Source organism: Chenopodium quinoa, unplaced genomic scaffold (assembly GCF_001683475.1).
Source record: "Chenopodium quinoa cultivar QQ74 unplaced genomic scaffold, ASM168347v1, whole genome shotgun sequence".
NCBI classification, from domain to species: Eukaryota; Viridiplantae; Streptophyta; class Magnoliopsida; order Caryophyllales; family Amaranthaceae; genus Chenopodium; species Chenopodium quinoa.
The window spans coordinates 3,464,438-3,476,754 of NW_018743206.1; the positions used below are offsets into that span (position 1 = coordinate 3,464,438).

The 12,317-nt window shown below is 37.2% G+C and overlaps 2 protein-coding genes across 2 annotated transcripts; both read right to left on the reverse strand.

Annotated features, from left to right (window-relative positions):
* Positions 1 to 1,837: 1,837 nt before the first annotated feature.
* Positions 1,838 to 2,601, reverse strand: LOC110734003. The gene is made up of 2 exons (XM_021914059.1): positions 2,564 to 2,601; positions 1,838 to 2,420 (listed from the first exon to the last, which is right to left on the reverse strand). The coding sequence occupies exons 1-2, from the start codon at positions 2,599 to 2,601 to the stop codon at positions 1,838 to 1,840; spliced, it is 621 nt and encodes a 206-aa protein (XP_021769751.1).
* LOC110734069 lies at positions 2,592 to 3,394 on the reverse strand. Its single transcript, XM_021914132.1, has one exon. The coding sequence runs from the start codon at positions 3,275 to 3,277 to the stop codon at positions 2,756 to 2,758; it is 522 nt and encodes a 173-aa protein (XP_021769824.1). The 5' UTR covers positions 3,278 to 3,394; the 3' UTR covers positions 2,592 to 2,755.
* Positions 3,395 to 12,317: the final 8,923 nt, after the last annotated feature.

The following is a 12,317-nucleotide window of genomic DNA, read 5'->3' on the forward strand; positions in this document are numbered from 1 at the left end:
CCACCAGCCACCTCACCCTACTCGCACCACCTCAACTCAGCGCACCCAAACCACCTGAACCACCAACACCACCGCAACAATCGATTCCCCTGCTCCCTCACTTCACGCAACAACAACAACCACCCAAATCACCACCAAACTACTCACCAATTAAACCCCTCAACTCACAGCAGCAAACCACCATCAACAACCACCCGAACTCACCTCCAATCTACCTCCGTCAGCCACCAATTAAGACCACCGTCAGCCACCAAAACAACAGCCGCAATTCGCCCAACACCCAAACTCACAGAGCAGCAATTTGCGGCCACGCAGCCCTGTTAGAAAGCGCACAATTGGAGTCCAATACGGTAGCTTTGCGCGACCTGTGCGCGACTTCTTTGCGGGCGCGCAAATGTGGGTCAATCACGAGCTTTTCACGTGATTTTAATGAAAATCGGACGGCCACAATTTGATGCTAGATGATGATGATGATGATTTACGGTGAAGATCATGGTTGGATGGTTGATGCTAGAGGGAGAGCAGCCAAGATCGAAAGAGAAGGTGGTGGGATTTCGTGGGTTTGGACGGGTTTTAGAGGTTTTAGGGTTTCTTTTTTTCTTTTATTTTATTTTATTGTAGTTTTGTTTTTTTTTGGTTTTTAGTTTAGTTATTTTAATTGTTTTATTTAGTTTTATTTCTTTTTATTTTATTTTATTTTATTTTTATTTAACTTGTATTATAAATACCCCTTTGGGGTTATTTTCTCACAACTTTCAATCAACATTTTATTTTAGATAGATTAGATTAGTTTAGCCTATATTTTCTCTCTCTTAGGGTTAGATTAGGATTTTCTCTCTCTAGTTTTAGGAGTAGTTGTAGAGAGAGAAAGCTTGGATTTCTATGGAGTTTTTGAGAGGTTGAAGAAGCAACTTTGCGGAACTTCTTCTCATCTATTCAATGAGCATTTTCTAACTTTCTCTCATCTTTATTTCTTTGCTTAATTCTTAGTTTTTGCTTTTTGTTTGTTGATTTGAGTAGATTAAATAGTTTGTTTGTTTAATCTTGTTTTTATTCTTATTTTTCCTTGTTTTCCATGTCTTTCTTCATTATGTTAGCTTAGGTCTTGTTCTAGGGAATTGGATGAAGGTTATATTAATGAATTGAATGATTGATTGTGATTAGTATGAAATTGTTTCTTGATTATTGTGTATGGGTAATGCTTATATGGATTAGAATCTTTCTAGCTAATCGATTCTATGCTCTAAATTGTGCTTTCAATCAATTGTGCGAGAGTGAGTTGGTTGAGAGCCCTAAATTCTTCCATACCTTTGCTAGGGTAGTTGCACAAGAGTGAATTAGTTCAGTAGGATAATTAACATGCTTAATTGTGCGAGAGTGATTTAAATGTATTGATGTTCCTAATCAAGGTCATTTTCATCTATTTGTATGATGTTATTTAATACATTGATGTGATTGGATTCCACTTTCCTTGTTTGTTCTTAATCGTGTTTAGTTTAACCTCTCTCTATCTTACGACCTTTCCTAGTAGTCTAGTTGGTACAAATTAATACGCTTAGTCCTTTTGGGTTCGACCCTTTACTTGCCACTAACTAGTTCAGTGTAAGTTTAGGTATTATTAATTTCTAATTTGGTTAGGGTTAGTAGTCCCAATGGCCTACTTTTAACCTTGATCATTTGGTGACATGGGGTTTTGATTTGTTGGTCGTGGTTGGTGACATGGGGTTTTGGTTCGTTGGTAGTGGCTGGTGAGGTGGGTTTTCGGTTGGTGGTGATGAAGTAGGATTTCGATCTTAGGGGTAGTGATGTGGGGTTTTAGATCTTGGTGGTGGTGAGATCATGAGAGGGTGGGGGGCGAAAGTTTAGGGACTAAAAGTGCACAAATACGAAAGTTTAGGGACCGTATTAGTGCTTTACTCCAAATTTGCTCTACATTGAAAGGAATAAAACGTGCAAGATGATGAGCCACTTCACTTCCCTCACGCCGTACATGGGACCAGCAGACTTGCTCGAAAGAAGTACTCAGCTTCAATGCATCCACAAGGACAGCATCCAGATCAGTCAAGTGAGAAGCTCCCTTTGATAAACGGCTGGTGACTTCCTGAGAGTCAGATTCTATGATGATTTTCCTACATCCAAAGCTACTGCCTAACTTCAAAGCTAATATAATGGCCTTAGCTTCTGCAACATCCATTTGCCACCAAGCTTTCCAGCGTTTACAAGCTGAGAACACAACCTTACCAAGGTTATCTCGAGCTACAACACCCACCCCTACCCATCCTTCCTCTGTCAGAGTAGCATTAGTGTTAATTTTCACCCAGTCAGCTGGAGGTGCCACCCAAGTCTTCGAGCTCCTTTTCTGACCAGCAGCAGGGGTGGTATAAATAGCCTTGCTGTACTTCTCATTTTCCTCTGCCCACCTTAAAACCACATAATGTTTGGACTTACACATGAGCTTCCAAATTATAACAACAATTACACGCACAAAATTAAATATAATTCGAAATTTGAACTCTTAAACCATAAACAACACACCAACGGTCCAAGCCTCATAAACACCCACCTGCCCACCTCATTATCCAAATCAAAAGTGAAAGCCATCGTTATACAAAATGGTCCAACATTAAAGTGTATCAATTACATTTTTCCAGAAAAAGTAACATGTGCATTTTACAATCAACTTATACATGAGAACATTTCTAACAAATTACCTTGCCTAATTTCAAACCTCATTCCGAATCTTTATTTTTTTAAACTAACTACAATTAGCTTCATTTGAATTTTTCTTAACAAGCATAAAATAACCCAAAACAGCACAAAAAGCAGCAACAAAATTCCCTTCTTTGATCAGGATCTTAATCACAACCCCAGAAATCTCAGCCGTTAATTTCTTCCCTTCCACCACTAAGTCTCTCCTTCGCGTACCACAGAAAGTAAGCAGCACAAGAATTGTAATCCAAGTCATTAGCATCGCCGGCACCGCAACCGCGAACGCCGCAACCATCGACATCACACCGAAGACTGCGCCGAGCATCACCGACGCATACACCGCCGCCGGCCACCCTTTTGCCGGCGATGAAGATGGCGGAGGAGACAGACTGGCGTTGTACCAATGAAGAATCGATTTTAGCAGATTCCAAGAAGAGTATAGAAGGATTCCATAAACTAAGACAAATAGAGCTACCCATGTTCGTCGTTTACTCATTATTCTCAAAAACATCATGTGATTTGGGTTTTGTTGGATTATTTCTTGTTGTTCTTGATTTGGGGTTTCCATTTTGGGGGGTTTTTATTTATTTGTTTTGTGGGGATTTCTTGGTAAGTGGGTTTTGTTTATGCTTTTTTGTCAGTTGAATTGAAAGATTGGGGGCTGAAGATAGTGGTACTAGTAGAATAACTAGAATTTGAGTAAGAAGATAAACTTTGGTAAAGTGTTGATTTTAAAATGGTCTGCTCTTTTCTGGGTATGTAGTGTGTTTGCGACTTTTTGAGGGGAACTTGGGTTAGGTGAAATGTGAAGAGTTTGGGTTGGATCTAGGTATGTAATATGTATTATGCATTTAGGCTGTGGGGCTTACGTTTTGTACTACTACATTCGTTACAAGTTATGTATAACGATTCGACATGAAGAAAAAAAAAAAATTTAATCGTTGCGCATAATCTGTAATGGAGGTAACGGAGGTAGTATTAATTCTCAAATCTATTAACTATTACTAAAACAGAAATCTACTAACATCATCCTCTCTACCAAGTGTATATTTGTCACTTTCTAATGAAAAGTTTTCCTCCAAATGCACTTATAATGTCGTCATATATATTTTGTTTTGTTTTGTTTTTTTTTTTTTTTAAGAATTGGTTATTTATTTATTTATTTTTAATCATTTTCATGACAATTTTTTTGACTGTTTCAATAAATAAATAAATAAATTTTATTTTTGGTTGGAATAATTAAATTGAAATCTATAAATTGGCTTTCATTTTTATATTTTAATACTCATATAATTTATGATGATAGCTGCATATCTTTTACAATTTAACTTATAAGTATATACGAGAAAATAAATAATAAAATTAAGCTATTTTATTTCAATAATTTTTGTAATCCGTGCATCGCACGAGTCTACTCTAGTTGCACTTAAATGAGTGTACTTCCTTCGTGTTTTAATAAGTTTATAGTCACCAAATACGACCATGTTTTAATAAGTATTACACTTATCAAAGGTAGTCGTAGCCGTGGGGATAACATTCGTAATATTATTTCTCACTTTGCACTTGAATGAAAGGAATAGAAAAAAAAATAAACGGATAACAATTATTGATCAACACATAGTTTTAGCTAATTTAATTGATTTGAATATAATAAAAAGCAAGTGAAATATGTGGAGTACTGTAGGGAATATTTCAAGCATTACCCCAAACTTGAACCCCACTGTGATCATACACTTAAGCATGGTGGCGTCCAAAGGGAAGGAAGATAGAGAAAAAAGTCACCAACAAGTTTTAGTAACTTGTAAACCGTTCGCAGGGTGAAGGTTACACCCCTTAACGATCCAGAAGATCGTTAACTCCAATAGGTCTTGAACCATGACTGGAAGTTAGGGGATGAAGGTACAAATCCAATCTAAAAGAGAAAGAACCTGCCCTAATAATACGCCTCTACATTATTCTAATCGTATTCATGTGCGCTTTCTGATTAACATACAATCAATAGATTTACCCTAAACTTGAATATTTATGTTGGTTGAACATTAATGCACAAATAAAACTATTATTGGCGATCACTTGAATTATAATAAACTTAACCCTAAACAAGATTATTAATTATCTTATTAAACGTGATTACAAGTACAAATTTCCTTTAAACATGCATAAAAGGCGTGATCAAGCAATAGCAATAAATAAAATATCAAGCAACATAATAATAATAACAAAAATAATCATAATTATTTTAATAATTAAAATAATCATGTTAAAGCATAATAATAGCAAGATAATAGGCATGATACTAACAAGATTAATAACAAACCCTAGCTTGTCACTAAACAATAAAGATCAAATATATAACCCTAACATGATACTAACATGAATATTAAAAAAGACAATAAAAGGGCATCATAGAAATCATAATTGATATTAGGAACTTATTGTTGTCACCTTAAACATCATACTAAGAAAAGCATTCTAACATGATACTTGGAATCAAAATAACAACCTAAACATGATTTCTATATCATAATATCAATAAAGCAATTAAAGCACTTACTTGGATGCCTCGTATCTCTTTCTACAAACAAAATACACACGTTAGTAACTTCAAGGAAAATAATAAAATCAAACAATTAAATTAAATAATTGAAATAGAGATTTGGGACCAAAACCTCATAAATATCAAACCTTTCACGTCTAGGGCGAAGGCAACTTCGAACTTGGTTAGGTGTGTCTAGAACTTGTGAATGCGAAATTTTGTATTTGAGAAGAGGCTAGTTTAGAAAAGAGAGAGAGAAAGAATCAAGAATTTCTTGATGAGAGTTGGTGATTCAAAACGGAGGTTTTAGGAGGCTATTATAACGAAAATCAGCCGGATTATGATAAATTAGAATCAGAGTTTCGAAAAGAATAAAACACGACGTTGTTTCCAAACACATCCCTGTCGCTAATCGACAGATCCTATCGCTAGGCGAAAGACATGTCGCCGCGACGCCAGGCCTGTCGTCAGGGGACATCCTGTAGTGCGCCGCTGCAGTCAGTTTTTCCACGCGTTTTCATATTTTGATAAAATTTAAGCGTACAGAGGGTAAAACCGTGATTTCCTTAAAAACGCCTTTGTTATTCTAAATAAAACTCTTAAAACTCAATTATCAATGCTAATCACATTAGGATTCAAAAGAACCTTCTAAAAGATTCTAGAAGACCAAAATCAATCCTACTTGCATTAGAAATGATAAATCATGATAGGCCCTCCTCTAGATCATTGGGCCGCATATAAAGATCAAACCGGGCCTAGTTCAGTAATTTGGCCATAACTTCCTCATTATCCATCGGAATTGGGCTTATAATATATCGTTGGAAAGCTCTTTTCGAAATCAATCCAACTACACTATTATTGGACCCTTGTCATGGACCAAAATAAACTGGATCGGCTATTTTCATAAAATAGGTTTTCAAAAATAGAGAGAAAGAAAAGAATTAAAAACCAACCGCAACACTAGACTTTCCACACTTTCACTTCATTTGATTATGATTCGACGTGAAAGGTACTCATCACCGGGTTTGGTTTTAGGGAGACACAAATGGGTGTCTACAGAAGCCCCCACTTTAACTGAGTTAGGAGAAACGCAAGTTTCGAAAACAAAAATCAAAATATCGATAGGGACACAGAATGATTCTGAACGTTCTGGGATCCTAAATCATTCGTGTAAGGCAGATACCTGCAAACTAGCGTTAGTTAAAAAAGATAAGAGAGTTAAGAAACGCGTATCTTCCACCGTCGCGCACACGTCTCTGTAGTAACCAATTTGTTGCATTGTTATTGACAACCTTCCACAAGCTAGGGAACGCCATCTTGCTTTTTTGATGTTGATATGTCCACACGTCTCTTAACAAAGAGCTTTGACGATCTTCTACAAGCCAGAGAATACTATCAAAGATTGCTTTGCCTGAAACGATCTTCTACCGCCTTATTACCATCTTTCGCAAGCCAGGGAATATGATCGAAGATTGCTTCGCGTGAAGCCATCCTCCGTTGTTGCGATACTTTGGGTGATGACAATCCTCTTTTCTTTGGGAACAGTTGCCAACACAACTCTTGTATGATGTATGACAATCCGATTAAGGGAAAATTGTCAATTTTTCATAACAACCCATCCTTGGAAATGTTGCCAAGATGAAGCGACAATTCGTATCTCAGAAAATTTGCCAAAATCCAATTTTAGGAAAAGTTGCCAATGCTTCGTAACAATCTGTCATAATAACTTTGCTACGATTGACAATCCACATCTTAGAATATAACTCTTAAAAGCAATCCACCTTGGAAATTTGTCGATGCTATGCGACAATCCTTTTAGGAAAATATTGCCACAATTGACAATCCGTGTCTTGGAATTTTTGCAAAAAAAAGTCGATCGACAATCCACTTTATGAAAATTTTCCTCTTACTGAAATGAATGACAATCCACATTGAGGAACCTTTGCCAAAATTTATGATGAGTAGAGACCTACGACAATCCTTTGGGAAATTTTGCCATATGGAACTAGGTGTATGACAATACAATTTCGGAAAACTTGCCAGCGATGACAATTCAAACTTGGAAAAAATTGCCAAATGAAGAAGGAGCACGACAATCCACGCTTGGAAACTTTGCCAGAGATGACAATTCAATCTTGGAAAAATTATCGTTGAAGAAGATGCGCGACAATCCACATTTTGGAAATTTTGTCACTTGGGGATGACAATCCAATCTTGAAAAAGTTGTATTATAAGTGCTTGCTTTTGAACCGAGGCCTTGGTGCTTGTATTGAGCCAATGCTTAGGCGCTTAAGCTAAGTGAGACGATCGTCATCAGGTCAATCACTTACTGCGATTGTAATTGAGCCGACTACTAATCATGTCAATTTGCCTATAGGGGCTAACTGGTGTACCAAGGAACCCGTAAATTGCCGTATGAGGTCCACATAATCCAATATAGGACCACGCATCTTCGCTGCTCTGGCGCACTCCGGAAACCGTTGTCACCACGTCCTCGCTCTATCGCTAGGCGACAGCCTTGCCATCTGATGCTAGAGTCAGGTTTTTATTCGCGGATTTTCAAAAAAAAAAATTCCGGGAATGCTCTTGATCACTGGAATGTACCTGCATTTATATTTTGGACTATAGGACTTTGCTTATCCTTCTTTAGGGTTAACCTATAAATTAGTGTTGCTTGACTCATTGACTTGACATGACTCAAGGTATGAACTTGACTTAATGATGACTCACTTCGTGTGACTTGTGTGTGCATAGTGTTGACTCATGAAACTCGATATGTACATGACTCGAAATGGAGAAAAACAAAAATTTCCGTCATTTTTGTGGAGGGTACCGACTTTCTCCCGAAAAAGAAAGACGCCAAAAAAGAAAGAAGCGAAGTTTTTGAAGGTGCATGTTAAATGAGCTTAATCCGTTAACGTTGCCTCTCACAGTTAAAGGATTGTAACATCTTAGATTATCCTAGTTAACTTGATAATAAAAGTATTTAGGTAACTTAGGCGCGGAGGCTAAGTACTTCATACTTTGTGATGTAATGATGATTGATCTTGATATGACAAGGCATGCTTAAGAATTGTGTTAAGATTTCATGACAAAAGGTTCCTAAGGGAAGTATATTTGGTCATGTATCTGTGATGTGCGTGATAGTGACACTAAAGTTAGGCCGCAAGGGCTAAGTGTGTGGAAAAAGATATTATTTGAAGAAGAGTCAAATGATGGTGACTCTTAGGCTAGGTAAGCTAATGATGTAAGGATCAAGCCCCCAAGTCTAAATCTAAATTAATAGGGATGAGCATTGGAGATACTTTTATATGATATGGTGTGAGTGTGTGAATGTGAATATGAATGCATGTTTATTATGGCCACACCCCTTTGTGAGGTTGCTTATGTATCCGTTAGGAATCAGGCTAAACGTAGCTCTAGCCGAACCTCGCACAAGTGTGTGTATACCTCAAAAAGGTCTTTTTAAGGGTTGTAACGTTGTTAGGCTAAAGGTTATAGAAGAAATGGATAAAGGCTCAAGACCCTAGATAAGCCTCCAAGGTGTGCAACTTGATTTTGAATCTTTATATTTTTATGCTTGAGGCTTTTAACTCTTTTTATTTTAGCTATCTTTTTTTGCTTTTCCATTTATTTTATTTTTATTAGTGTGGGCAATCCCGATCATGCGGTCTATCACTCACTTGGCATTCATGTTTCTCAGGCACAATACCGAGCACTCAATAAGAGACGCAATCTGAGACGTGTTCTTATCAAAGACATGTTCATGTCAAAGACATTGGAACACTTGCCCTTTTGTACACTTTTATTTATTTTTATTTTTAATCTTTTGATTCACTCAAGCTTTTGTTCTTTGAAAATTGCATAAATTACACACCATCCCATCCTAAGGTTAGGTAGATGTAGGTTGAAGAAAGAAAGGTCTATCATTAGACGAGGCTCAAAGTGGTGTATGAAGAAAGGATTGTATATTTGAAAGGTGAAAGGTGATATGATATGGCTACAAGGGGTGCCTCAAATCATTGGTATACCTTCTGCTTAGTTTGACATGGATATTTTCCTTTTTAATGCAATGCAACGCAAGGATCATATTGACAGGCTAAAGTCGTATCACCAATTGGGTGTTGGTGTAGTGGTGATTGGGACTACACTTGGTAGGGAGGACCTGTGTTCGATCCCCCGCAACAAAAATTGAGAGGGGACTGGAACCTAACCACCCAGAAGTGATCCCCGAATTCGGATTAGCCCAAAAGGGTGAACTGGGTAGAACACCAAAAAAATATTGACAGGCTAAAGTCGTATCACCTAATAAAAAATATTACCTAAATCCTCTAGGGAAGTAGGGTCGAATCCACAGGGAAACAATGTTATTTTATTTCTAATAAATTACTATAATCAAAATTATCAAGTAACCAAATTGTTTTGAAGGGAATTAAACTAAGGAGGATAAAAGTAGGGAAGAATAAAAGTAGAGAAAACCAATGAATAAAAGACCTAGGGTGTAGGCATCGCTCGAAGTGCGCCTACGTTAAAGCATGTATGAATATGCTTGACACTCATAGGAAGTGGGAATTGACATATACGATTAGGGACAAGGAAAGTAGGGAGCCACCAACAAGTTTTTAAGGAACTTGTAAACCGTTCACGGATCACAAAAGGCAACTACGATAAGGGACCACGAAAGGCAACAACGATTGACTTGTGAAGGTTACACCCCATTCATAATCCATGAGATTACTAACTCCATATGGTTGGGAACCACGAAAGGAGGATCGGGGATGATGGTACGAAGTGAGTCATAGAGTCGCATTCGCCCGTATTGGCCTCTACTCGATTCTTATAGTGAAAAGTGATTCCTACGATCTCAAAGGAAAACAAACAAATATTCAATTTGCTCCAAACTATTATTAGGATAAATTAGTTGAATATTAATGCAACACATAATTCTAAAATATTTGTGATCACTTGAATTAATAACAAGATTAAAAAGGATCCTAAACCGGTTGTCCAAATTATCTTATTAGGCGTGATTTTCAATTACATATTCCCTTTAACATGCAATATGGTGATCAATAAATATAATAAAATAAACATTAATATTGGAAGTAATTGAACAATAAATCCAACAATATAATATCGTTAGCAAAATAATAGATATAAAAAGAACATAATTCTTACTTTGATTCTGTTTGCTTGCAACTATAAAATAATAAACGAGTTAGAAACTTTAAGGAAATAATAATAAAACAATAATTAAATTAAATTAAATTAAATACAGTTGATTTGGGGCCAAACCCTCAAATAGTTCTACCTTTCACGCCTTGGCTTAAGGACGGAACCACGAGTAAAGTATGGACTCCGTGGAGTGTTTGAAGAGGGAATTTTGAAAGAAGAAGGGTAGGCTAGAGCATAGAGGAGAGAAAAATAGAGAATTAATTCCTGCCCCGTACATCATAAATGAGGGGGTATCTATAGACAAAATGTACTGAGAGAACACACGGAACCCTAAAAAGATAAAAACCCTAAAATATTGCACCGTGACACGGCAGAGGGCACCGTGACACGGTGCCTGGCACCGTCAAACGGGACAAATTCCTGTGACACGGTGGACAACTGTGTGACGCGGGAAATATTTAGGGTACATGGAATAAAACACGTGAAGGGTTTAAGCCGAAAGGACACGGAATTGTCCCGTGTCACAGCAGATGCATCGTGTCACGGAGAATCCCACCGTTAGACATGGAAAATTCCCGTGACACGGTTGGCAATTGCCGTGACACGGGAGCCATTAGTCCGTTTTTCTGTCTAAATTCATTTTTATCCCTAATTTCCTTCAGCATTTTTAAGTGCCGATTGATAATTTCGGCCTTTTTTGATTTATTATTATTAATTGGGCCAAAATAAATAAATAAATAAAAGGTTTGGGCCAAAATAATAAAATAAATAAAAGGTTGGGGCTGAAATTAAAAAAAGAACTATGCTTTGACTAAACATCAAGACTGATCCATGGATTATTCAAAAAATGAATTTAATTAAATACGATTTTTAAGCACTCTCGGGATTAAATACTGAACCCGACCAATAATGGCGGTGAAAGATTGTTCATCATCGGGTTTGGTTTTAGGGAGACATTTTTAAGTGTTTACAGAAGCCCCCACTTTGACTGAGTTTGTAGAAATGTCAGTTTAGAAAACGATAGTCAAAGTAGTCTATAGGGACGGAGAATGATTTAAGACATTCTACGATCCTATATCACTCTGTATGCGCCGATACCTGAAGAAAAATGTTAGTTCCATAGATAAAAGAGTAAAGGGATAGAATACGTATCTGACACCAGTGTATTGGTGAAAAATGAGTTTGGTAGCTTCCTATGCTTGAAGGAATCCACCGGATGGCGTTTTGTTGAAATGCTTTCCATGCGTGAGGAAAGCCAAGTGATGAATTTGGTAGCTTTCTAAGCCTGAAGAAACCTACCGGAAGATACTTTCCATGCCTGAGGAAAGTCAATGTATGATTTTGGTGTTTTTTTCTATGCTTGAAGAAATCCACAGATAATACTTTCCATGCTTGAGGAAAGCCGACTTGGCGGTTTTCTATACTTGAAGAAAAATCCACCGATAATGCTTTCCATGCTTGAGGAAAGCCGACTTGGGGTTTTCTATACTTGAAGAAAAATCCACCGATAATGTTTTACATGCTTGAGGAAAACCGACAACTGATATAATCACTGAAATTTGCAAGTGCATGATGGTTCGATTATCCCCGAACGTGGGCCAAATATGATTTACCTTCAAGTCGACTATCCGACTATATTAGGTGCTTAAAGCATCGAAAATGCAACCCTAATGCTTGTTAGAGGCAAATTGGCAATTTTGACACCCTTTAAATACTAATTAAACTTTTCCACGCAATTCTGGTGAGAAAATAACTGACCAAAGGTTGCGGAAAATTGTTCCAACTTGGTCAAAGATGCCAGAATATTTACCAAAGGTTGAAAAGAGGTTGCAAGACAAAAAGAAGGACATCGTGCCACGTGGTTATACCTCGCGACACGGTGCCAGACCCCGTTAGA

Bases quoted from the DNA above. Each gene is read 5' to 3' on its own strand.
- LOC110734069 (XM_021914132.1), bottom strand. From the start codon at position 3,277: ATGGAAACCCCAAATCAAGAACAACAAGAAATAATCCAACAAAACCCA.
- LOC110734003 (XM_021914059.1), bottom strand. From the start codon at position 2,601: ATGGCTTTCACTTTTGATTTGGATAATGAGGTGGGCAG. The intron at 2,421-2,563 runs GTGGGTGTTTAT...TGTGGTTTTAAG, and splicing joins TTGGATAATGAGGTGGGCAG to GTGGGCAGAGGAAAATGAGA.